This window comes from Pogona vitticeps, chromosome 4, assembly GCF_051106095.1.
Source record: "Pogona vitticeps strain Pit_001003342236 chromosome 4, PviZW2.1, whole genome shotgun sequence".
In the NCBI taxonomy this organism is placed as follows: Eukaryota; Metazoa; Chordata; class Lepidosauria; order Squamata; family Agamidae; genus Pogona; species Pogona vitticeps.
This window is the reverse complement of record NC_135786.1, coordinates 3,865,228-3,891,907: the sequence shown is the minus strand read 5'-3', so window position 1 is coordinate 3,891,907 and position 26,680 is coordinate 3,865,228. Positions and strand designations below refer to the sequence as shown.

Sequence of the window (26,680 nt, the reverse complement as noted above, 5' to 3'; positions counted from 1 at the left end):
TCTCCAGTCCTCTTTCTGCGACTTCAAATCTCTCCTCTGTGCACAATCCTGTCCACCTGAGGGTTTAAAAGTGTTCGGGACTCTAGGGGCACCGGCAGCCCCCTATAAACCTATCCCCTGCGAGTAACAGAACTGGAAACCACTTCACCGTTATCTTAGAAAGGGACTAATGACATGTCCTAGGTTCAACGTGGGTTTTTAATGCTTCACAGTTGTTACAATAACTTACAGAGTTCACTGTGAACCCATTTAACCACGAGGGAAGAACATTCCCATTCTGAACCGTCAGGTGGGATGTTCAACGGCTTACGAAACAGCATGGCTCAGATCTAGCTTTGCAGGCTCTTGACGCATCAACCCCCCCCCCGGTGGAAGATGCTTCTGCTCTCCCTCCCCGTCAGGGAGTATTCAACCTCCACCTGGTGCAAGCAGTTTAACCTGCATCTGCTCAAAGACTGACGTGCACCCCTCTCTAAGCAACCAGAAGGACTCCGATGGGTGCTTTCCTAGGGCTTTCCGCACGGCTAGCAAAGGTGTGTTTCCCGTCGATCAGAGAGAAAACAAAGGAGAGAGGAGAAACAGCAGAAGGCAGCCAAGGGATGCATTTCCCACAAAACACAGTGATGGAACACCTCGATGGGAAACTCACAGAAGTGGAAAAATCCCAGTTATCTTTCAGGAGCAAGACAGAAAGCTGAGTCGCACTCTCTAGGCCAACCCCTGCCCTCTCCAAAGATGGGCAAGCCCCCCCCCCCCAGATCCTTTTCATGCCATCTACCCAAATGCCATAGATGGCCACCCCCACCCCATCTTTTGCACCGGGGAAACCTACTGCTCTGTTGCTTCTACTGTTCGCAGAAGCAGCCATTTTAGGGTTACTTTGCTTTAAATTTTTTTTCTTTAAGAGTCAAGAAAACCTCTCGACTTTTTCAAGTAGGATCACGCTAAGGACACTGTGAAATTGGGGAACACAAACGTGGATGACGGACGGGGTTCTGTGAGCATACTTAAGGTGGCGGGAAAGGACAGGAACAAGGGCCTAAGAGCAAGCCCCTCCCTGGGCCAGCTCCATCCACATGACACCAAACACAGAAGGACCCTAGGGGACATGGCCGGCAGCAGAGAAGAGAGGCCCCGATGGAGGGGGTTCAACTTTATTTAATACACCAAAGAGATGGAAGAACTTTGTGGCTACCCCTGGAGCAAGGAGGGAAGAAGGGAGGGAGGTGGTGGTGGGATGATCATGCACCCTCTACCCTCTCCTCTCCTCCTCCCATCTGTGCCATAAGTTACCAGGTGGGCATGGGCGGGGGTGGGAGGCACATCAGGCAGCCCATGCTGCTCCGTTCCAAAGTTCGTGTGTTTGGTTTAATTATTATTATTTAAAAGTCCATAGATCAGCACAAAAAAAAAAGAAAGAGAGAGAGAGAAAGAGAGAGAGAAAACAAAACATGGGAAATGCAACTAAAGAGTCCAACCAAAGAGCCTAGAACTGAGCGCCACGGCTGGCACTGTGACCCTCCACTGCACGGTACGGCCACACGCAGGGCTATACGACGACGTGGGGTGTGCTGGAGCCAGCTGGCCGGCAGCTTCCCTTAGATTAACCGCTGGACAATGACCGCGTTGAGTAGGTTGGCTTCCCTCAAGGTCTGGTCCTCGTCCGAAAGCTCTTTGTTCGGGAAGGTGGTCATGAGGACGAAGCTGGTGGCCGCCATGGCTGGCCGGGCGTCCGCGATGAAGAGCCGAACGTCACGGATCCTGCGTGGAGGAAGCCGGGAGAGAAAAAGGCCAGATTTAGCCCGATCCTCAAACAGTCGGGAAAGAAACGGCCAGAGGAGGGCCCCTTCAGCCTCACCGGCAGAGCATCGGCCTCACACGCAGGCGGCTTCGGGTGCAATCCCTGGTACTTCCAGGCAACACTAGGAACAGATCCTGCCTGGAACAGCTGTGGCCGCTGGTCAGAGCTTGCTTGCTTGCTTACCTATCTATCTGTCTGTCTGTCTATTTCACTTGCACCCCTCACAACGAAATAGCAGTCATGGCAGCTTATAATCTTCATAAAAAATTTTAAAAGTACAGTTTTAACCATAACATCAGTGAAGTCGAATAAAGCCAACCCTCCAATAAAAAACATTACAACCAGTTAAATTAAAAACACAGCACAATTAAATATTATATGCCAGCTTCAAAAGATGTGCGTTTATACCCTCATCAAAAGCAGGGATGGTGAAAAACTGGCCGCTACTCTGAGGAGAGGGGGGAGTATGTTCCACTGTCTGGGAGCCCCAAAGGGGAGCGCCCTTTCCCCCGGGCCTGTTCGGCAGAGGCCTCTGCAACCGTTGGCGTTCCTAAGAAGGCACCTCCTGAAAATTGTAGCGTGTGCACAAGCTCATAATGAGCCAGATGATCTATTAGATATCCCATTCCTCAGCCATGCGGAGCTTTAAAGGTTAAAGCCAACACCTCAAATTAGGTCTGGTAAGAAACTGGCAACAAGTCAGTACCGGGATGACGTGATCACGATCACCTCCATTGATAATTTAACTACCACATGGTGCACCCACCTTCGTCTTCAAGGGTAGCCCCATACAGAGAGCCTTGCAGTAGTCAAACTGTGGTGTAACTAAGGTTTGGACGACTATTGCTATGTCTGGCCAACTCAGGAAGGGTTGCAGCTGGTGCACTAAGCACAGTTGTACAAGAGCATTCCTCCCTACGGCTGCCAGCTGGGAATCAAGGGACCGTGCCCACCAAGGAATATTCCCAGGCCTCAACCCTATGGGGGGGCTGCCACCCCTTCCCCAAAAGATGGAGTCTGAACGCCTGACCCTGCCTTTCCCCTCGGCTGCCACCTAGTGGTAACCTAGTGGATCATCTGGCCAGCCTTCGATGTCAGCCTGTTTGCCTTCAATCCCTCCGTTACTGAGCTCAGTCCAGATTCAACGGTCCTCGCTCTTTCCTTGGCATGGGGTGATAAGCAGTAGCAGAACCGGGTGGCACCAGCATCTGGGCAGCGCCTCCCTCTGAATGCCTTCTCCCCGTGGCTTCATGGAAATGCTAAGCGATGCAGGGGATCAGTTAGAGACCTGAGAGACACCGCAGGTCAAAGGCTGCTGGAGCTCAACGGGGTTCCCCCGCCCACATTTCCTGAGTGCGTCCTGTCTGGAAGGATCCGAACCACTGCAACACCCAACCTAGCCAGATGTTCCACTAGGATACCATCGACCGCCATGACCAGAGTAATCTCAGTCCCGTATCCCGGCCAAAGCCCCAACTGAAATGGGCCCAGATTAGAGAGGGGCACAAACCAGGCTTTGGCAGTTCGGCTCGGCGCCCGCACAAGGGTTCCGCAGGCACTGCACGCTTCCCTCCCGAGAGCACGGGCTTCCGTGCCCTGCGTCGCCCGAGTGGGTGATCACCCAAGGAGGCAGAGGAGGAAAGCGCACTCCTGCCGGTGAGTGGGTTAGCACCCCAGATGAGGCAGGAAAGGGAAGTGCACAGTGTCTGCAGAACATCTACCTGCGCGGGCGCACTGGGCTGAACTGCGGTTTGCGCCAATGGCTAGTCCAGATAAATCCGTCCTCCTTCCAAGCACTCGGAATTGTGGAGCTGTGTCCTCTTCAAAAGTCTTAAGTCAAAAATGATGAAATAATTTATTTATTAGATTTATATCCTGCACCATCCAGCAGCCAGGCCACTCTGGGCGCCGGGCTGAACTGCCAAAGTGTGGTTTGTGCCTATCTGGACCCATTTCAGTTGGGGCTTTGGCCAGGATATGAGACCAGAATCAGAGACCAGAATGGACCAGAAGGATGAAAGTTCTGACCCACTTTCTTTTTTTTTTCTAAGTGCACCATCCCCAAAAGGTTTCTGAACAAAGGCATCAGCCAAGCCCCCCCCCTCCCTTCTACCTGTGGCTGTGGTTGAACTTCTGAACCAGGCGGCCGCCATCTGCCAGCCGGATCTGGATGTTCGTGGTGGGCTCCGACTCGTCGATGGTGACCAAGGAGCTGGCTTTGGCTTCGTTTTCTGCCTGCTGCGACGGAGAGCTTGTGCTCATCACCTGCGGGGTGGTACTAAGAGAAAAGAGGGAAGAAGAAGATGATGATGTGGGGCAATTACTGCAGATCTGGCCGGGACTGATAACAGATTCACCCCTTCAAAATACATCAATTAAAGGCCGTGGTTTTGTTTGCAATGGGATGGAAAAATTGGGGAGGTTTGGATCTGGAAGGGGGGGGGAGGCTGAACTCTTTCTGCACACCTTGCAGTCTCTTGGCCTAATTCTGCCCTGCAAAAGGCTTCAAGTCCAAGGCACAGATTGAGTAGGCCAAAAACATGAGAAACCCCCCCTCCTTTGCCCTAGCAAATGGAGCTGCTACTCAGTGGAATGTTCACCAAGACCTAAACCAGACAGTTAGGCCCAACTGAATCATTGGGAACTTGGACCAGTCAGATTTAGATGAGGCATCCTTCCGTCTCGAGAGACGATGGTCACATGCTCTGAATGGAGAACTTGGAACAGTATCTAGTGTGGCTGAAAAGACCAATTTGAGAGTGACACAATCCCTTCCACACTGAAGACAAATACAGTCTGTCCCCTGTCCAGATCCCTGGTTTTGCTGCTTTCGGGACGGCCTCTTTGCCTCGGCCTGCTGGACAAGGGTCTCTTCAAATTGGGAGAGGCCGTGATGCACCGCCTGCCTCCAGGCTAAATGCTCAGATGTCAGGGTTTCCCATCTGTGGAGGTCCATTCCTAAGGCCTTCAGATCCCGCTTGCAGATCTCCTTGTATCACAGCTGTGGTCTCCCTCTGGGGCGCACTGATTCAAAGGGTCAGGCAGTAGCCAAGACTAACAGTTGGCTTTAGACACATCGGTGGGAAAATGGACAGATGGGGAAAAAAATCACACTTTGTTCTTGATGAGAGAAGTGCCTGAAGTGCTTAACCTGGAGGTTGGTCCCCTTATTTCAATGCCATTTGCCCTTCCTTTAAAGCTGAATCCCTTTGAACCTTTGCGTGGCGAAAAGGGACGGGGACACTCTCTCTCTCTCTCTCTCTGATTGCTCTGAAAATGAGACAGCGAGAGTGGCCCAACGGTCCCCATTTCTCTCAGAATGACGGAGCAAGAAGACTCTTGAAATGTCACATTTTCTTTCTCTGACCAGCCTGGTGCACTGCTGGCACAAGTCAGAAAGGGTCTCAGCCCCATCATGCAAATCCACAGATAGCGGCATAAGTTGTCCGATGGAGATTTTATGTTTAAAGCTAGCACAGCAAAATTAGAGCAAGCAAGGACAGCATGCTCCTCAGACCGGTTGCACAAGAGCCTAAGAGCAGACTGGAGGGTCAGATCGAAGGGAGTGTCCTGTTGACTCACTAGATTTCCCCGGAGAGCCCAGAGCAGGAAGGGGCAGCAGATCCAACAGCTGCAACCCACCTGTTGGGGAATGCTCTAGACTAGAGATGGGTACGAAGCTCAAAGAGAACCAGGAAGTTCATGAAAAACTGCCCATTCAGATCGGCTTGGGTTCGTCCAAACCAGAGAATCCAAACTTTCCCGAAGCAACAAAATTTGGCACGATTTACGAACCTCCCGGTTTATTCACCCTGGGGTGGTCCTTGGGAAAAGAAACAAATCTCTACCTGCTTCCTCCATGTGATATATATGTATATATGTATATGTATATGTATGTGTGTGTGTGTGTGTGTATATATATATATATATATATATATATATATATATATATATATATATATATATATATATATATATATATATATATATACACACCCATACATACATACATACATACATACACATATATACACACATATATATACATATACATATACATATATACATATATATCACATGGAGGAAGCAGGTATATATAGAGGTGGCCTAGATTTTTGCACGGCTGGTCTCTCTGAAACGGTGAGGGCTACAGGCCGACACAGCCGGCCGCAGTCACAAGGGGAGGTTTCTCTGCGCACAGTCCACTCACCTGCCCAGCTTCTGTCCTTCTCCAGTAAAAGCCCTAAAAGTGCCTTTGGGTTTCACGAAATCTTCATCACGATGGTCCTCCAAGTCCAGGTTCACCTGCCCACCACGTGCCAGTCGCCGAAGCTCTGCAGGAACCTCTCTAGCAAACGACAGAGAAGGAGCACATCCTAAGGATGAGGCCTGGGCAGAGAAGTGGCCAGCCCCACTGCCTTTTGTCATGCCGGGAGCCAAGCCGAGCCTCTTCTGCACCATCGTTCCTCCACGAAGGAAGGCAGAATACCCAGAAAGCCAACAGATGCCTGAGGTGTGTCTGGTAGACCCTGCTAACCAGGCCCTGCTCGGCACGCGCACACACACACACACACGCACACACACACGCACACACACACACGCACACACACACACCCCTCCTTACCCCCTGCGGATGGATTCCAGGAACTGGGAGTTGGAGGGGTCCTGATAGCTCCTCAGCTCCCCGTTGTCCAGGCTGAACCCACTCTTCCAGAGCTTCAGGACAACATGCACCTGAAAAAAGCAGAAAACATGGTTCCCACAATCGGCAGAACTTTGGGGCCAGAAAGCAACATGCTGGGGCCGAAGTTAAAAGGAGGTGAGGCCAAAACTGCAGACACACCAATGCTGTCTCGCCCCCTGCCCAAACATCCAAGAAACGAATGTGTTAAAAACTGTTCTTTAAAAATTCTACTTCCCCAACTTTGCTTTTGCCAGGGTCCCTGTGGAAGTGGCTACATTTTATGGCTGGTACTAGAAATTCTGGCCAGGACAGCTAGTGGTGAGGGCTTTGGGGTATTTTAGGGGACCCAAGACTGGGAACCACTGTAATGGAAACCAGCTTCCGTAGATAAGACTCTGGCAGGGAGAAATGGCCAAGGCAAGGTTTACTTTTTCTCCACGGTGAGTTCCCCTCTGCCTTCCCTCCGTTCGGTTCAACACGTTTCATATTCTGCAGGGAGGGAAACAGCTTGAAGATGCAATTTAGCGCTGCCAAGATTTTAATTCACATCTGCAAGTAAGGTATCTCTGAATATAGGCAGCTTCCTTACATGTACTGTTACAGTTGAATTAGCTAATACGTTATCCATTCTAACAGGCAGCAGCTGTCCAAGGTCTCAGGCTGAAAGAGGCCCTTTCCAGTTCTACTGTGTGAGAGTTTTATCCTGGAGATGCCAGAGAGAAAACCCAATCAGGTCACAAGAACAGGAATCTTGAAAGAAGGGTTCCAACCCAGAAGTACTCACATCCTGGGCTGCATTCTGTCTCATCTCTCCTGCAACATAAGCAGATTCCTCCTCCGGTGCAGCTCCCAAGCGATACCCTCCACCAGCAAAGGGCTGCAAGAGAGAAAGCGACCTTGACTCTTGGGGGGGAAAACTGTAACGAGCTAAGTCATTCACCTGCCTCTTAGATACTAGCTATTTTCTCTGAATGAACGAACGAACGATTGACCCAACCAACCAATCAATTGGCAAACTTCAACCTCCCAAAGTAAAAAAAAAATAATAGGGGGGACCAAATGGAGGTGTGTCTTTTTCGCCAGCATTCATTCACTCTGGCTCAAGGTTAATCTTCCTTCAGTAAAAACAATGCACAACACCTTCCCCATGGCGACTGTTTCACAAAGAACCTGGAAAGATAGTCTAAGATGTCCAAAACCAAACATTTTTGTCATATTAAATGCCCAGGATTTGCCAACCCTATTTGGAGCACTGAGATTTGTTATTTGTCTGAGCAGCGCTGGCAAGGAATGCATTTCAAATAACCAGACGCAGACGCCCTTAATACAGGAGGCCACCCGTAGCTAGTTTAATGATGAAGAATGCTGTAGCTAAGCTCATCATTTCCCGCAAATTAGGCAACTATTCCAGCTAAGATTCCACACCAATATATTCTCCATCCATTTCAGATGTTAAAAGTCCTGATTTTCAAGTCTTCTCCACTTTTCTCATCCACCTCATAGGGTCCTTTGCCGATTACTGTGCTTGGCCTCTCACTGGTCTCCTCCTCTTGTTCCTATTTCTTTAGACCCTCGGCTGTTTTGCAAGCTGGAAGCACCATGGCCTCTTTCAAATCCATCCCGTATGGGCCAGATTACACACGAGAAAGGCCAGCTCAGGAAGCTGAAATTGGTCAGGGTTCCAGGGGCAGGGTTCTGGCAGGCCTTCGTGACTGAACACTCCTACTGTGCTTCCCTTCCATGGACCAAAACAAAGCATGCTGACTTGCAACCTAAGGGGTGAGGTGTGAAAAGCTCCTGCTGTGGCCACTGGAGAGCAATTCCCTCTTCTTGCCATCTGTAGTGTAGAACTGGCCCTAATCCAGGTTCTTGCCTTACCCTATAGGCGAGAAACATTTTTTTCAGGCCAGAAGCCAAATTCCAAATTGAAAAACATCTCTGAGGGCTGCTTCCCAGGAGTGAAAAGAGTTAAGTGTACAAAGCTTATGGGGAGCATGGCTGAAATATAAAAGGGAAAGGCCCAGAGCAGATTCTTACCAATTTGGACATTTTCCCACTAGTCATAAAAAGCACAATGGAATTCTATGCCTGTCTGCTCAAGAATAACTTCATATATAAACTGTCTTTGGACCTGCAAAGATCAGATCAATTCCACGCATGTCCCCCACGGAGATTAAACACAGTACTCTTTAAATGTCTTTCAATCAGGGCAGGCAAAGTGCAACCCTCCAGCTGGATTGCAGATTCTAATACTTCTCAACACAGGGTATAAAAGGCTCATGCTGATGAGGTCTCCGGTCCGGTGATAGCTGTAAGGTTGCATTTTGCCCATTCCCTGTTCACTGTCATTTAAAAGAGCAAAGAATTTACCCTTTTAAAGGTTAAAGGTTACCCTTGGCAATTTTTGTCCAGTCGTGTTCGACTCTAGGGGGCGGTGCTCATCCCTGTTTCCAAGCCATAGAGCCAGCGTTTTGTCCGAAGACAATTTTCCATGGTCACATGGCCAGTGCGACTTAGACACGGAACGCTGTTACCTTCCCACCAAGGTGGTCCCTATTTATCTACTTGCATTTGCATGCTTTCGAACCGCTAAGTTGGCGGGAGCTGGGACAAGCAACGGGCGCTCACTCCGTCGCATGGATTCGATCTTACAACTGCTGGTCTTCTAACCCTGCAGCACAGGCTTCTGCGGTTTAGCCCACAGCGCCACCACCTACCCTTAAGTGCCTTTAAATACTGTCTTAAAAAAAATCTTAAGCCATAAACAGGAAAAACCCAGCTTTTTATCTTTGATGGTTGGAGAGATAAACCTGCCGACGGTGAGCTGGTGAGACAGACCAGAACCTCCTGAACCCATCCCTGCCTACTGTATTTTTTTCTGCTGTCCCCCCCGGCTCCAAATCCTTTCACACGCTTTCATTCTCACATAGGTGGACAGATCTAAGCAGGCCCACGGCTGGTGCTCACTTTTGGCCGGCTGCCTTCTCCAGGGCTCTTCGCTGTTCTCTCCACCGCTACTGCCCCGTGCTCTTTTGCTCCCCGGAACAGATCCTCCACCAGCTCATTGGGACTCTTCTTCCTCGGAGGACCAACAATCTGCTGGCCGCTTCGCTCCGAACCTCCGGCATAAAATCTGAACAGAAGACAAGAGACCTACGTGGTGACGCTGGGGCCGCTTTACCGAACAGGTTGGGCAGCACCTCCACCAGAACGCACCCACAACTGCCACACTTACGGCTTTCGTGTGCACATCTGATATGCTTGCTTCACAAGCATTCATGAAGTTTGCATGTCAACATTGTAAGGAAAGGCCCACCAGGCAAGAGTCATGGGACCAGACAATTACGGTGGCCATCAGACAACAGAGGAGCTTTATCTGTTTCTGGCAGAACACTGATCCTCTTGATTAATACCAGAGAGTGTTAACGTTGCATGGAAAGCTACAGCAATACTGCAAGCACAAGACGGAGCTAGGGGTCAAGAGGCCTCTGCTTCAAACAACTCCTTTCTCACAAATGCTTTCTCACCAAGCGGCTTTCAGCAAGCTCTCCCCCCCCCCCCCCGGCTTTCAGCCACAACCATTCCACCACTTATAATACAGGGACAATATTAACTTCCTTGCTTACATATTGGTAAAAGTTATAAGAAAAGATATATCAAAAGTTTGAGTGCTCTAAAGTCTCCAATTTTGAGCAATATGAAAATGCTCCTTCTCATTACTCTTGCCTGCCATAGGAGTATTCTGAAAACGATGCTCCACTTTTCTAAACTTTTATGGCCTGAATGAAGGTGAACAACCTGGATTTTATGCAGGTTGCTAAGAGGGTGGGCAACTTGGAGGGATCACATTCAGAGCCCTTCCAGACCCGATTCCCAGTGGTGCTGATCCCTGCAACAAGTGACTTGACAGAACCACAGTGGAACCTCAGAGAACCTCCGTCCCCATTAATGGTGGGATCAATGACCCAAACCTTACCCAGTGATCCACAGGGAGGAGATGCATCTCTGGCTACCCCTCTCAATGAGCAAAACCAGAAAAAGTTATGCAAGCACGACATAGGAGAGAATAAGTTATTCAAGCTTAAAACAAAACTCTAAACAAATGAGTGCACCGCGGCAGCTTTCAAAGAGGTCATCAAGCTCATCTGTCTGAGCATAAGAAAAAAGAAACCAGCTTGTGGTTCCTCTAAGGATAGCGGCTTGATACAAGCATGAGCTTTTCTGGATCACAATCCGCTTCCTTGCACACCCCAGACATTCTCAGGTTACAATCCACAAATCTTTTTCCCTTTTTTTGCTAAAGATATGTGTATAATTCACAAAGGCTACAGAATGGCACAGTTTTCTTAAAGCAGAATACCTATTTTCCTATAAACTACCACTGCTTACTCATTTGAAGAAGAAGAGCGCAGTGACTTAGCATGCAAGGCCTGACAGGATTGTGCCTTGAACAAAGGCAGGAGAAGGTCACGACTTTCTAGAGCGTGACTCTGACAGCTGCTTCGGCAGAGGGGGCCTCTGCCCAACACAGACGTTGCTTCAGCAGCCTCAGCCTGCAAATCTTTCCAGAGAGACTTCTACAAACACAGAGCTTTCTGCTCCTCCTTTGCTCTCCTCGTAATGAAGAAAGGAAGGAAGTCAGGCATTTAGGCAAGCACCCACCTTTGTCCTTCTTCCTCTTCCTCCTCCTCTTCCTGAGCATGGACAAGGTCTCGGAATGATGTCACCCTGTGGTCACTGGAGAGACAAAAGAAAAACGTCGGGCACGTCTGGTTGCTCCCAGGGCACTGTTATTTCTTTCCCCCAAACCAGGCAACCCTCCTAAGGTCTTCCAAGGCCCAGACTAGCCTCCTATTGTGTAAAGAAAACAATACAAACAAAACGAAACTCAGGACCTCATCAGCACAACAGAATTCTGCCACAATGCAGTCATTGGGGAGAACTGCAACTTCACCTTGCTGTATACAAGGTTTACATCTGAGTAGAGAAGAGGGACCTGCCAGGAATAAGGCACGGAAGTGGCCACTCTGAGTACAATGTGATCTGTGGGGCATTCCAGCCCTCTTTCCTCTTACCACTGCAACCACAGGACTAAGCACCAAGGCAAACGGAGTAAAAAGAAGCAGGACACCTACCAGGCAGGAAAACAAGCATGTTTGACCCAGAATGTGACCTGTTCTCATCAAACACAGCTGCAGAAAAGCTGGCTGCTGTATCTGGATCCTTGGGTAGAGGGAGGGCTCCCGTCTTACAGGAATTTCTGGGTGGGGGGAAGGATAGCTCATTTCTATATGCTCTGGTCATACCCTCTGATAAAGACCAACCACCACCACCACCTGTTCCCAGGGCAGCACTTTGCTCATTTTGGGGACAGCAAGAGATACTGTGAAGTACACCACCAGACTGTGGAAGAAACCAGCTCTTCCCGTTTGGGAATCCAGTCACGGAGGATAAAGGCTTCCCTGCCCCTGGATTTTTACACTGCAGACAGCTGGAAACCGGCTTCAACAACTCAATCAAGACAATCCACCATTCACTTTCTCCTCTTGTCACAAATGTCTTTCCACCCTCTAGCAAATACAATGAGCTATCTTAACTTCCAATCTCCGGCTTCTCAACTGGATGCTTAACTCACTGAAAACAGGCCCTCCCCCATCAATTCTCCCTTTCATCAATCCTGCAAAAATGAAATGCAGACACACGACAAGCGATGGGCCATTGAGCAAAGCAAAGATCCATCTCAGTGACTAGACAAAGAAACTGCTTGGTCCAGCTTCAGCAACAGAGTCTGATCTGGTACTTTTTGTGGCTGGCATTATGACACCTAATTCTTTTAGTTTCTTGTTTTTTCCTCAGCTTAACATTCAAACGTCTCAATACCTCCTCACTAAGTGAAACAGAGACAATAGCTACCAATGTCATAGGGCGCCGACTCAGCAGCTACGTCTATTGCTGCTGTCCCCACTGAGTCATCCAAGACGACAGTTCCACCAAGTCCAGTTTGGTCTACTCTGGCTAGCATCAGCAGCAACTCCAGGGTCTCAGGCAGGAGTCTTTCCTGAATTCAACAATTCTCTAATACGAAATATGAGGGACAGAACCTGCGAGCTTGGACGTGCGAGCCATTGGTTCCACTGCTTAATACTGTACATCCAATAAAGATTGAAGCACAACTCATCTGACTCCCAAAACACAAACACACACAGAGTTCAAATTTACTACTGTACTGAAAACAAAAGAGATGGTGCTATTTTTTAAAACTCTCCTAAAAATTCACTGTCATATTACCAAGCACAACACGGATAGGACAGGGATCCCTCTCCTTCATAAGTCTCACCAATGCTGACCCAGAAGCCCAAAATCTGGTACAGTGCAGTTCTAGGAATGCTACTGATCTCCCACGGAGTATTTGTGGGACTTTCGATCCAGAGCTGTATTTCACAATTTTTTCTTGTGGAAAGAACACACTAGAATTTACATACTAGCTTTAAGATGGGCATGCCCAAAACCAGGCCAGTTTGATCTCACCTTGGTGCTGTGCCTCTAGTAACCGAGCTGGCAGCTGGTTGGGGAAGTGTAATGATGTCTTCCTCACCTCCGTCTTCATAGAAACTGGCCAAAGCAATCTGAAAAGAAGTGATTTACAGCCACATTTGAGAGATGGTACCCCTACCTAGTGTCACCCAAAGGGGAAGGAACGCAACCTTTAATTAGTCAACGACACCTCTCGTGTTTCACCCACCCGTGTCGATAGTGGAATAATACAGAAAACTTGTTTAAATATCTTGCCTAAGAAATTGGGCTGTTCTCCAGCATTCCCTCTGATCCTTCAATGAAACCTGTCACAGGAACGCGTGGAGGCACAAATGAAGATGATAACATTCCCTTAAACTCCTGGTTGTTCCACGGCTGGTGTCATAAATCAGCAGCAAACATTTGTTTCCATGGTTGAGGAGTTAGCACAGCTCAAACAGTCTTATCAAATCTCAAAATACTGGGTGCAGAAGACACTCACACCTGTGGTGTACGGTGGCATGGAAAAACACAGGCTAAGAAGGGCCCTGCCCACAAGGTAAATCACGTAAAACAAGAAGTTAAAGTTAAGTAACAAACTAAATTGCAAGTTAAATAAGTTTAACTGACGATAAAGAAACTTGGAAGGAAGAGACACCAACATAACAGGTTGATGCTAAAAGCAATAGGGAAAAGAATATCCAAGTAGAATAAAGTCTACAGTAACCTAAACAGAACAATGGATCAAAAGAGATTTAAGAAATGGAAAAAAAATCTCACTTCTTCCAACAAAGGAAGTCTAAAAAATATGAAGCGTGTAGGTATAAGGAGACAAGAAAGGATAGACAAAGATGAGAATTAGAGTTAGCCACAAACCAAACGCTGAACCAAAAAAAAAAAAAAACCCCAAATCCATCTGGATCATGGTTTGGTTTGTGCCACCTGTTTTGCTGATACAAAGCACTGAGTTCTTCTTTTCTTTCTTCTGTGCTCTCGTTTTGCATTCACAAAACGGATGCCCTATATGCGGCCTCCATCCCCTCTCTACCTGGTCCTGACACCTCCTCCTCTTCCCAGTCCTGTCACTGCCATCCTCAGAGAGAGGGGCCTGGCTTCCCTTCCAGGAGCCAGGCCTGACGTCTCTGCCTATATCCGTCGACAGGCATGGGCAGGCCCAAGACAGCTGGCCTGACTTCCTTTTGAGGAAGGGAAGCCAGGCCACCGTGTCTGCACATGTGTCTTCCTATCAGCCGATAGGCATGCACAGAGAGAGGCGGCCCAGCTGCTGGAAGGGAAGCTAGAGTGGATGAGTCGCCCAGATAGGCGGGGTATAAATCAAACAAATAATAATAATAAGAAGAAGCTGGACTGCTGTCTCTGAGGAGGGTGGCGGTAGAGAAGGCAACAAGACCAGGTAGGAAGGCGATGGGGGCAGCAAGAAAGGGACCAGGCAGGTGGAGGTGGTCGGTTCTCCTCCCATCAGGCATGAACTGGAAAAACAAACTGCAAACCAGTTTGTTTTTCTGGGGATTGAATGGTAGTTCGTGGTTCTCGGTGAACCAGCCCAATTCATCGTTTTTCTGGTTCGTGACCATCTCTAACGAGAATTAGCACAAGGGAGTGAAAGCTTATTAAGATGTTTGGATTTTGATCAGCAGGGGCCGGTGGAATGGGTGGGGAGCAAGCAATTAATGTTGCTTCACTGTGCACACTAGTGTGACAGCAAAGTGCACCAAGAACAATAAATCTTACTTCTGAGAAAATGTGCCAAAGGACTGCACTGCAAAGGAAGAAAAAGGGTTAAGGCCATAGAAAGAAGTCAGGCTGACCAAGGAAGCCAATTTTACCCACAGGAAATGTCCCTGCAGGAACTCTGTTAGGTCCGTTTCATTAAGATCCTGCTGCAATAAAAACATGGGGATTGGAGGGACCAGTAGCAAAGATGATTGAAGCAAGAAAAAGATCTGGAAGGCTGGTCATGTATATTTTCAACATGGACCGCAAGTTACCTATAGAGAGAAAATGCACCTATTGAAACATCAAGGAAAAATAAAATAAAAAGCCTGAGCGGAAGGTGTAACGCCAAGCACAGGAATGTCAAAGTTAAGATGTGTAGAAACAGAGTAAAAAATGAACAGAAGCAGGCATCTCATTTCACAGCTCTCATACAACAAATATTGTCAGCTGTTAAATAAAAAAATGAAAAATGTAACACTCCTCATACCCTTTTTTTAACAGAGGACAAAAAAAAAACCTAGCATTCTGGGACTATTTATAATGGGAATTTTTTTTGCAGATCACTATGCATATTATATAAAATGCAGGTTTGGACCAGATGTAGCTAAGTTCAAATCTCTGGTCTGTCAATTTTGCAAATCATTCTCTCTCAGCCAAACTTTTATCCTTTATTGCAACAGGCCAATCCATTAGATCACCATGAACTCCCACAAAAAAGAGCCATAGAACATGTATGATTAAACAACACATTTATATCCCAAGACAAATGTTTTAAGATACGCATAGAGTATTACTATATGCCATACAGAAATGCCCACTTGTTTGTAGCCACTCTGAGGAAGCATTAATGCACCTAATTTAATGTGTGAAGAAGTTTAAGAAAATTGACTTTCCTTCAAGGAAACATCTGGAACAGATCTGCAGGAAGCGGCAAATCATTCTGGTCTTAAGCATGATCCTCAATGAAATGAATGGCATAAAGAAATGTGGAACATAGCTATTAATGATAAATTGACATGTACTATTAAAGTAAGAAAAGGGCTGTCAAATAAAAATATATTTAGAGATATATGTGGATAATTTATTAATTTTGTACTAACAAAGAGGAAGGCCTATGTACCTTCACAAGAGTCAATGTATTTCTAGAAGAGGATCAAGGCTCCATGAAAGGAAAGTGTCCAACACCTGTTTGTCCAAGTCCAGAAACTGCCATTTGCAAAGAAGTATCTTGTCAGTCTCATGGCTTAAATATCTCATGGTCTGTAGGTGCATACAGGCAAATAGAAGCTGATATGCTCCTCCATACTGTACTATTTATGCCACAAGTATCATCTCAGTGCGATATATACAAGATTCACAATGCTAGTACACTCCATCTACTGATGGACTACAACTTCCTGTTAGCCCTGCAGTCTGGGGGCTTCTGGGAATTGCAGTCCAATACATCTGGAGGATGCCAAACGAGAGGAGACAAATTCATCATCTGACTGTGGAAGTTTTCAAAAGGCAAGGAGCTGGCTTGGTGACTGTCTCATCCTGGGCCACCTGCATAACCGGAAGAGCCCCTTGTCTCTCGGGAAGCTGGAGCGCCACACAGAGAAACCCGTTCTTCTTGCACCACCAGTTGCCAAGGTGCCACCAGTTGCAATCTGTGCCCCAGTAAGCTCTGGCACCGGCTTACCTGATGATGCAGCAGAGAAAACACCTCCAGCATAGAAAAGGAGGCTGAGCTCTTAACCGCCCAGCCTCAAGGGAGGAAGGTTTAGACTAGCACCTTTTTTCCCCTCAAGAACTCACAGGAGAAACTACACTACTTGGATGTAGGCGGTGGAACTAAAGGGGGCTGGTTCCTTTATTTAGTATATATAAAATAAAGGGGCCAGCCCCCTTTAGTTATGCATATATATAGTTTATATCTATATTTATGGTTTTATATTTATATGTACTTGCTGAGGGGGCAGACGCACCACCAGGGGGGCACCCCGAGGAGGGCTACTCTTTCTACCCGCATCCCTTGGGAAATCAAGCCCAGAAAAGGAAAGGCCACCGAGAGGGAGAAACAGAGAGATAATGTGTGTTTGTCCTTCAGTGCCTCAACCCAAAGAAAAGAGGGAGCTCCGTAGTTATGGCGGTGCGGGGGGGGAGAGGGAAAGAGGGGGGAGCAAAGTCTGACAGGGATAAAAGTCTTCCCATGAGGCGGGGGGGGCGACTCACATCAGGTGTCCCTTGGCAGAACCCAGGCTGAGAGTGATTGCAGGTCCTTGTGGGGGGGTGGGGGTGGATGCTGGTGTGTGTGTGTGTGAGGGGGGAGATGATGTTTCGGTCATAAGAAGCACGGAGGGGACCCTGAGGACTAGGAAGAGGGGCTCCTCAGGTGGAGGGGGGGTCTCCTTCTTTAGGGCCTTGTCGGGCTCTTGTGGGGGGGAGGGGGCACCTGAGGGAAAAGGAGGCCCCTCCCGGGCAGCCGATTCTCTCCCCAACCTCAACCCCAAGAGGGCCTTCTAGGGGGGGAGCGTGCTGGGTCTTCGCCCTCCCCACCGAGGGTACCTGCAGGTCCCCGCCGGCCGACTCCAGGAAGAAGCGCGCTCGCTCCTCCTCGGCCCCGGTCACGGCCACGAACTCCCTCAACGCCTCCTCCCGATCCGCCATCTTGGCCGGTGCAACCGTCAAAGCGCTCCGGCCGCGCCCGACGCCGCTCCTCCTCCGCGCTCGGCTTTCCCCGCTTCCGGCCGGCCTCCTCTAACTCCTCCTCTTCCTCCGTCGGCGTCGCGTGCTGCGCTCCAAACGCTCCGGGTGGAAACAGGAGGCCGCGCAGCGCCACCTGCCGGCCGGGCGCGAGAACGCCGAAAAGAAGCGGCTTCGGTTCGTTCCCATACATAGCATAGGAGACGCTTTGGAGACGATGCAGTTTTTTTTTTTGGGGGGGGGGGAGGATTAAAGCGGGGAAGGGGGCCGGGATTTTAAAAAGGGACGACGTCGCATGGCATAGGTTTGTTTCAATGTGGATCCAAACTTACTTCTCCTCCTGTTTGAAGGATGATGTCCCTTCTTATGCACAGAAAGATGCACTGGCCACATTTCAGGGCTTTAACCTTTAAATCACCTTTGCACTGCAGGGCTGGAAGAGACCCCCGCCCCCGGGATCATCAAAGTCCAGCCACTCTCAAGGAGGCCCCGTGGGGGATTTGAACTCCCAAATTCTGGCTCCACCAAGCAGTTTTTAAAAGCTTAGGGTTTTGCCTGCAGGTGTCTGGTTCATTCGCTAGCAAAAAAAGGTGAGCGGGTGCAAATTTATTTTGCTTGCACTGCAACTCCCAGAACATGCAGTGGCCCAGGTGGCTAAGATACTCAGGGAGTTATAGTGAAATCTCTGCAGCTGATAAGGAAGGCCAGGTTTCTTCTGGAGACTTTTGGGGAGGGGGCAAAGCTGTCAGTCAGGTTAGGCAATATCGGGTTAGTTCGATTTCTAATCTCACGTGGCATAAGGTAGTTTCATATTGTCATAATGTGATAAATAAATGAATGGATAGTTAATTTTTGAATGCAGAGCTGGAAGGGACCGTCTGAATCATCAATTCCTGCGTCTCTCGAGGAGGCCCAGTGGGGAGAACTCGGAATTCCCTTTAGGGCTGGGTACACTTGTTCCTTCCCTCTTGGGGTGAGACATGGAGCATAATATTAGCTGCTCAGAGTGGTATAAATATACCAGATGGGCAGGATATAAATCAAATAAATCAAATAAATCAAATAAATAAATAAATAAATAAATAATATGGCCAATTTTGTCTGTAGGCAAACAACCGCATTCCCCTGTTGTCAGCACGGCCTTGTTCAATGTTGCATAATGGTAACCCTATGAATTCATGTGGAAGGACAGATCTTGAAGCTGAGGCTCCAAGACTTTGGCCGTCTCATGAGAAGAGAAGACCCCCTGGAAAAGATCCTGATGTTGGGAAAGAGTGAAGGCAAGAGGAGAAGGGGGACGACAGAGGACGAGATGGCTGGACAGGGCCACCGAAGCGACCAACATGAATTTGACCCAACTACGGGAGACAGTGGAAGACAGGACGGCCTGGTGTGCTCAGGTCCAGGGGGTCACGAAGAGTTGGACACGACTAAACAACAACAACATGAATTCATGAACTCTGAAAGGCCCCATTGTTAACAACCCTGCACAGCAGGACCCCTGTATTCAAGGGATCCGGATCCACGGTTTCACTTATCCACGGTCTAAAAATATAAAAAGAAATCAAGAAAGAACTATTTTCACATGTATTATCAGAACAGGCCGCTGAATGGAACCAGAGGCTATGCTATGAATACGTACTTATTAGTGACGAATAGCTAGCATAGTCTCTTGTCCCACATGGCCAGTCTAGTAATGCATGTGAAAATTTTTCTTGTTTTTTCCCCCCACTTTTACTCTTAGCCCTGGTGGCTTCTGGGGTTTGATGTCCAAAACAGCTGGTGGGCAAAAAGTTCCCAGTTGGTGCCTGAAATGAATCTCTGTGTAAGCTGCCTTAATGGCTTTTAAACCGAAAGAGGGAGCATTAAAAATGCATCAAAATGAATAAATTAATGAAACTGGTATTCCCTCTGACATCTCTTTTTGCTGCAGACGTTTCTTCTGCCTTAGGTGATGTGTTCAGATCAGACTGACACCTTTGCTACTCCAACTCATCAGGTAGCCCACAGACCACTCACACCTCTGCTTTTTCATTGCAAAGGATAGGCCACATGAGATCAAGCGCAAGGTCCCTGAAGGATATTATTTACTGCCCAATCCCTGTTTTGCCAGCTCTTGATGTGTTGGATATGTAGCCCTGCGCCAAGACGGCCATTCCGCTCCTTCATCCAGCGGCACTAGGTAAGCTTCCAGTGGGAGAATGTCAGGATAGGAAGCAACTGCCTGTACTCACAGACTCATAGAATCATAGAGTTGGAAGGGGCCTATAAGGCATCGAGGCCAACCCCATGCTCAGTGAAGGAATCCAAATCAAAGCAGGTCTGACAAGTTGGCCAATTGTCTCTTGGATGCCTCCAGCCTCAAAGCACTCAACACCTCCGGATGTAATTGGTAGCCTCCCAGTCCCTGCCCAGTGGAGAACCAGGCTCCCAACTTCTGACTCATTGGCTATTTATGAAAGAGTGGCTCCTTGGGTGTGCAATGAGGTACCTCGAAATGGAAGCAGGGACTTTTTTCCAGTGGCGTCTACCAGCGCTGTCAATGTGCTTCCGGCGTTCTCCAGATAGCTTTGCAACAGGATACGTGCCAAGGTGTTCCGCGTATAGAATCATATGTAAATTCTGACTGAGCCAGGGTAGAGTATAATTGTTTGAATATTAGATTTGGAAGAGGACGAGACCGGTTGAGATCCCTGCAGAGTCAAAAAGCTTCGTAGGTATCCTGTAATATGGATGCTGGTTTTTGGTATCCAGTGAGATCACATGCACACACACACACGCACACACAAACACAAGCATGCAGTCCTTTAATTTTCTAAGCCACCAACGGCCCTTTTCAGAAGGAAGGCAAAGTATTTAAATATTTAAAATAACTTTTAAAAAAAAAAACAAAACAAAGATATGTCTCTACTGTGATTTTGGTTACAAACATTTCCTGGACTCCTCTTTCGGAGACCACTCGACCGGGGTCTCTCACAACCTGGCCTGACCCAGGCAGGCTTCCATTGCAAGAGTCCAAAGAACTTTGAGAAACGATGGTTCCAAAGCAGAGACAAGGGCTTTCTCTCTACTTGTGTCCTTGTTTCCAACTTGGGACCAGTCAGGAAAACAAGGCAGGCCCTGTCTTGGCATTTTTGGGGTACAGGGACAACAGGCCCTGCCATTTTTTGGGTGAAGGGGCAACTCTTTGTGATGTCACGTTGGGATGCAGTTCATCACCTTAATAAACTTCTGGTCTTTCTTTCTTTCTTTATGCCATTTTTGGGGCGCAGAGGCAACAGGCCCTGCCATATTTGGGGTACAGGGGCAATAGGACCCTGACCCCTCTTTGTGATGTCACGTTGTGATGCAGTTCATCACCTTAATTAAACCTCTGGTCCAGGACAGCCACCCTCCATCTGGTGAGTGACAGGCGCTCAGTCAGCTGTCTTGATCCAGTGATGGCCAAGACCTGGCGCAAGCTCCTGGTTGCTCTTGAGAAAATGTTGACAGCCCTGATCAGATATGTCATCGTTCTTCTTGTCATCGCTTTCATGAGATTATGTTATCACTTTGTTCTCCTTTGGAAATTCCTGGAGAGTTTTCCTTTCTTTGAGAACACCTTTCGATCCATGAGGAGGTTCTTTGCTATCTATTGGGTGGGTCACCCGCGCTCCGGCAGCGGTGTTGATCCAAGGATGGAGCAGACCCAGCGCAGGCATCCGGCTACTCTCAAGGAAGCCCTTGCAACCCTCATCCGATACCTCCTCTTCATTCTTATCATTTTGTTCATAACATTTTGCTACCAGATTTTCATCCTCTCTGAATTCCTTCAAAACCTCTGTGACTCCATCAAGAGATGTTTCAGGCGCCTCTTTGCTGCCCGTGAAAGGCCACCCCAGCTTTCCAGCGCCCAGGCGAAGGTAGGTTGTGGCATTGCTGCTATGGGCTTGCTTTCCATAAGTAAGCAAAATGCATAGAGACAGGAAGCGGATCGGGTGTCTGTTCTGCAGAAGAAGAAAATGGGAAAGCTATTTTTTCTTTCCTCTCATTCATGCTGGGTCTTTCTCTACATCTTGCTCTTTCTGGTAGGTCTATCAGCGAAGACCAGCAAAGGGGCAAGTGCCTGAGGGAACAAGGATGGGGAGAAAAGAACAGAGGGCAAGCCTCTCCACCCCCATTGAGGTAGGTTGTTGCATTACTCATGCATAGAGACAGGAAACGGATCTGGTGTCCGTTCTCCAGAAACAGAAAATAGGAAAACTGGGTTTTTTTAAACTCTCATTTTCTTTTCGTTTTCTCTTTCTGGCAGGTCAATCAGCAAAGACCAGCAAAGGGGCAAGTGCCTGAGGGAACAAGGATTGAGACAAGCCGGGTTCTTCAGTCCTTGAGACCCTTTCTGCCTCCCGCAGCTCCTTCCGAAGCGGATTTGGGACACAGAATGTGGCTTCCGAGGTCCCCACAGGCCCTGACTGCTGAGATTGAAAAACAGAAGAGGCGAAGTGAAGAGGAGGAAGTCCATCGGGAGGCTGTTCCCCTGAAGCATCGAAAATCTCCTCTGGGGGAAACACAGGAATCCCCAGAAGGAAATGCTGCCGGCCAAGGCCCCATGATCAAAAAGGTTCACTCCCCATCGTTTGGGGTCACCGGAGGGGGAGACATCGCTACCTCTGAGGGACGCCAACTCATGGAGCCCGTGAGGAAAAACGAGAGAGGCAAGCGGGTCAAGGGCCTGTTCAAGAGTGGAGGGGTAAAGCAGGAATCTCAGCATTCGCTTGAGGAGAGGAAGATGGGAAGTGGCAGAGGGAAACGGGGGTTTCAGCTGCCCTGGAGGAAGAAAGGGTTGGAGGGAACCGTGGTCGGAGAGCCCTCCACACAGGAGACTCCAGCGGGATGCCATCAACCCCCGGATGCAGGGAGGGTGAGCGGAAAAGAAAAGAAAAGGGGATTCATCGCCTGCTTTCTGTGCTGCAGTTCTGCGCCTGAGCAGCAGGCGAACGAGGAAGCTCACCCTTCACATCAGGAGAGGAAGATGGGAAATGGCAGAAGGAAACGGGGGTTTCAGCTGCCCTGGAGGAAGAAAGGGTCTGGGAGACCCATGGATGGGGAGCCCTCCACAAGGGAGACTCCAAGAGGAACTGCGGATGGAACAGGAGAGGAAACTCCATCCATCACCTGCTGTCTCTGCTGCAAGTCCCTGGAAGCGCAAACATCTCCAGCAGGCCGGCACATCAGGGCGCACTCCTGGTGCCCATTCAGATCCTGTTGGAGACGCAGACGGGAGACTCCAGCGGGATGCCATCAAGCCCCGGACGCAGGGAGGGCGGCTGGAAAAGAAAAGAAAAGGGGATTCATCGCCCGCTTTCCCTGCTGCAGTTCTGCCTCCGTGCAGCAGGCGAACGGTGAACCTCAACCTTCACATCAGGAGAGGAGAAGTCCCAGAAGGAAGGGGGTCTTTCAGATGCCCTGGAGGAGGAGAGGGTCAGAGAGAACCACAAGGCAGACCCCAACAGGGACTGTGTATGTAACAGAAGAGCAAACTCCCTCCATCATCTGCTGCTAGTCCCTGGAAGAGCAAGCCTCTCCCTCAGGCCGGCACATCAGGACAGGCTCCTGGTGCCCATTCAGTTCCTGTTGGAGAGGCACACGGGGCGAGTTTCCCTGCGTACACACAGGATGAGGTTCCCTTGCCCTGGGGACAGAAATGACCCAAAAGATTGGGCCAAACCCATATCATCTTATTAGTAGTAGTAGTAGTAGTATCATCATTATCATTAGTATTATCAGACAAGAGGGCCTTCTTAAACGAACAGTGCAAAGATATGGAGGAAAATAAGAGAAAGGGAAAAAGCAGAGATCTGTTGAAGAAAATTGGAGATAGAACATTTTGTGCAAAGATGGAGAGGGTAAAGGACAAAAATGGGACCTCACAGAAACAGAAGACATCCAGAAGAGGCGGCAAGAATACACAGAGGAATTATATCAGAATTGTCTGGATGTCTCGGACAACCCAGATAGTGTGGTTGCTGACCTTGAGCCAGACATCCTGGAGAGTGAAGTCAACTGGGCTTTAGAAAGCATGGCTAACCACAAGACCAGTGGAGGTGATGTCATTTCAGTTGAACTACTGTATTTAAAATCTTAAAAGATGATGCTGTTAAGGTGCTACACTCAATACACCAGCAAGTTTGGAAAATTCAGTGGTGGCCAGGGGATTGGAACAGATCGGTCTACGTCCCAATCCCAAAGAAGGAGAGTGCCAAAGAATGCTCCAACTACCCTACAATTGCACTCATTTCACACGCTAGCAAGCTTATGCTCAAAATCTTACAAGATAGGCTTCAGCAGTATGTAAACCGAGAACTCCCACACATACAAGCTGGATTTTGAAGGGGCAGAGGAACTAGAGACCAAATTGCTAACATGCGCTGGATGACCGAGAAGGCCAGAGAGTTCCAGAAAAACATCTACTTCTGCTTCATTGACTATGCAAAAGCCTTTGACTGTGTGGACCACAGCAAACTATGGCTTGTCATTAAAGAAATGGGAGTGTCTGACCACCTTATCTATCTCCTGAGAAACCTATACGTTGGACAGGAAGCAACAGTTAGAACTGGATATGGAACAACTGATTGGTTCAAAATTGGGAAAGGAGTACGACAAGGCTGTATATTGTCCCCCTGGTTATTTAACTTATTTCCATAATACATCATACAAAAGGCAGGACTGGAGGAATTCCAAGCCGGAATGAAGTTTGCCAGAAGAAATATCAACAACCTCAGATATGCAGATGATACCACTCTGATGGCAGAAAGTGAGGAGGAACCAAACAACCTTGTAATGAGAGTGAAAGAGGAGTGCAAAAAACGGTCTTAAACTCAACATCAAAAAAACTAAGATCATGGCCACTGGTCCCATCACCTCCTGGGAAATAGAAGGGGAAGATATGGAGGTAGTGACAGATTTTACTTTCTTGGGCTCCGTGATCACTGCACATGGTGACAGGAGTCATGAAATTAAAAGACTCCTGCTTCTTGGGAGGAAAGCGGTGACAAACCAAGACGGTATCTTAAAAAGCAGAGACACCACCTTGCCAACAAAAGTCCGCATAGTCAGAGCTATGGTTTTCCAGTAGCAATGTGTGGAAGTGAGAGCTGGACCATAAAGAAGGCTGGCCGTCAAAGAATTGATGCTTTTGAATTGTGGTGCTGACTTTTGTCGGCAAGGTGATGTCTCTGGTTTTTAAGATGCTGTCAATGTTTGTCATCATTTTCCTCCCAAGAAGCAGGAGTCTTTAATTTTCATGGCTCCTGTCACCATGTGCAGTGATCATGGAGCCCAAGAAAATACAGTGATACCTCGACCTACAAACGTCCTTACTTACAGACATTTCGACCTACGGACAGCTCCGGCTGTAAGTCGATGCAAATTCTGTGTCCGGAGCTGTCCGTAGGTCGAAATGTCCGTAAGTAGGGGCGTTCGTAGGTCGAGGGCGTGAAATTCAAACCATTGGTGGCAAAGAGCTCAGCCTTCCGGGGGTCCCCCACCGCCTTGATCGCCGCCTTTGGAGGCCTCCTGAGGCCTCTGAAGGCGCCGATCGCGGCGGCGGGGACCACAGGTAGGCTTCCGATGGTGGTAGGGAGGCCTGCCAGGGCTTCCCCACCGCCATCGGAGGCCTGGCAGGAGTCACCCGCCGCTGTGATAGGCACCTTCGGAAGCCTCATGAGGCCTCCAAAGGGACCATTGTCCACAGCGTGGGACCCCTGCCAGGCCTCCAATGGTGGTGGGGAAGCCCCGGGAGGTCTCCGAAGGCGCTGATCGCGGCGGTGGGGGACCCCCCCCCCCGGGAGGCTTCGGACCAGTAAGTTGCTCCTTTTTTTCTTTTAAAAAAGTTGTTCTGGGTGGGTTTTGGCTGGGAGGTTTTCGCTGGGGGTGTGTGTTTGTGTGGTGCTTAATTTTTTGTTTTTTGCAGTCCCAGCGTGGGAGTTGTTCCGATGTTTATTTTTGGATTATTATTTTCTTGTTTTTGGAGGCCCAGGGGCCTGCAGTGTTTTATTTCTACTTTTTGAGGGGTATTTGGGGGGGGCAGGAACAGATTAATTGCTTTTCAATGCATTCGTAAGGGAACTGGTGCTTCGACTTATGAAGATTTTGACTTATGGCCACTGTTCCTATATGGATAAATTTTCTAAGTCGGTGTATCACTGTAAAATCTGTCACTGCCTCCATATCTTCCCCTTCTCTTTGCCAGGAGATGATGGGACCAGTGGCCATGATCTTAGTTTTGTTTTGTTTTGTTTTTGTTTGTTTGTTTTTGATGTTGAGTTTCAGACCATTTTTGGTACTTCTCCTCACTTTCTGCCATCAGAGTGGAATCATCTGCATATCTGAAATTGTTGATATTTCTTCTGGCAATCTTAACTCCGTCTTGGGATTCATCCAGTCCAGCCTTTCGCATGATGTATTGTGCATATAAGTTAAATAACCAGGGAGAGAATATACAGCCTTGTCGTACTCCTTTCCCAATTTTGAACCAATCAGTTCTTCCATATCCAGTTCTAACTGTTGCTTCATGTCCAACGTATAGGTTTCTCAGGAGATGGATGAGGTGATCAGACACTCCCATTTCTTTAATGACAAGCCATAGTTTGCTGTGGTCCACACAGTCAAAAGCTTTTGCATACTCCATGAAGCAGAAGTGGATTTTTTCTGGTACTCTCTGGCTTTCTCCATAATCCAATGCATGTTAGCAATTTGGTCTCTAGTTCCTCTGCCCCTTCGAAATCCAGCTTGTATGTGTGGGAGTTCTCGGTTTACATACTGCTGAAGCCTATCTTGTAAGATTTTGAGCATAACCTTGCTAGCGTGTGAAATAAGTGCAATTGTACGGTAGTTGGAGCATTCTTTGGCCCTACCCTTCTTTGAGACTGGGATGTAGACTGATCTTTTCCAATCCTCTGGCCACTGCTGATTTTTCCAAACTTCCTGGCATATTAAGTGCACCACCTTCGCAGCAGCATCTTTTAAGATTTTAAATAGTTCCACTGGAATGCCATCACCTCCGCTGGTCTTGTTGTTAGCCATGCTTTCTAAGGCCCACTTGACTTCACTCTCCAGGATGTCTGGCTCAAGGTCAGCAACCACATTATCTGGGTTGTCTGAGACATCCAGGATTCGGACAGTCAATCCCCTGTAATCCACGCACACAATACGACAGAGATGCTGCTGTGGGGTCGGCATTCAGAGACTGAGAGAGGAATCAGGAAATCCCTCCATCGCCT

General features: G+C 48.4%; 2 protein-coding genes across 2 annotated transcripts; one reads left to right on the top strand and one right to left on the bottom strand.

Moving 5' to 3' along the window:
- Positions 1-1,138: 1,138 nt before the first annotated feature.
- NSFL1C (NSFL1 cofactor) lies at positions 1,139-17,464 on the bottom strand. Its single transcript, XM_072996639.2, has 9 exons — positions 17,283-17,464; positions 13,014-13,111; positions 11,148-11,222; positions 9,453-9,618; positions 7,270-7,362; positions 6,426-6,535; positions 6,012-6,149; positions 3,915-4,079; positions 1,139-1,761 (listed from the first exon to the last, which is right to left on the bottom strand). Exons 1-9 carry the CDS (start codon positions 17,382-17,384, stop codon positions 1,599-1,601), a joined length of 1,110 nt encoding a protein of 369 aa, XP_072852740.1. The 5' UTR covers positions 17,385-17,464; the 3' UTR covers positions 1,139-1,598.
- A 218-nt stretch (positions 17,465-17,682) lies between these two features.
- On the top strand, positions 17,683-24,171 carry LOC140706437 (uncharacterized). The gene is made up of 2 exons (XM_078392273.1): positions 17,683-21,584; positions 21,712-24,171. The coding sequence occupies exons 1-2, from the start codon at positions 21,540-21,542 to the stop codon at positions 22,960-22,962; spliced, it is 1,296 nt and encodes a 431-aa protein (XP_078248399.1). The 5' UTR covers positions 17,683-21,539; the 3' UTR covers positions 22,963-24,171.
- Positions 24,172-26,680: the final 2,509 nt, after the last annotated feature.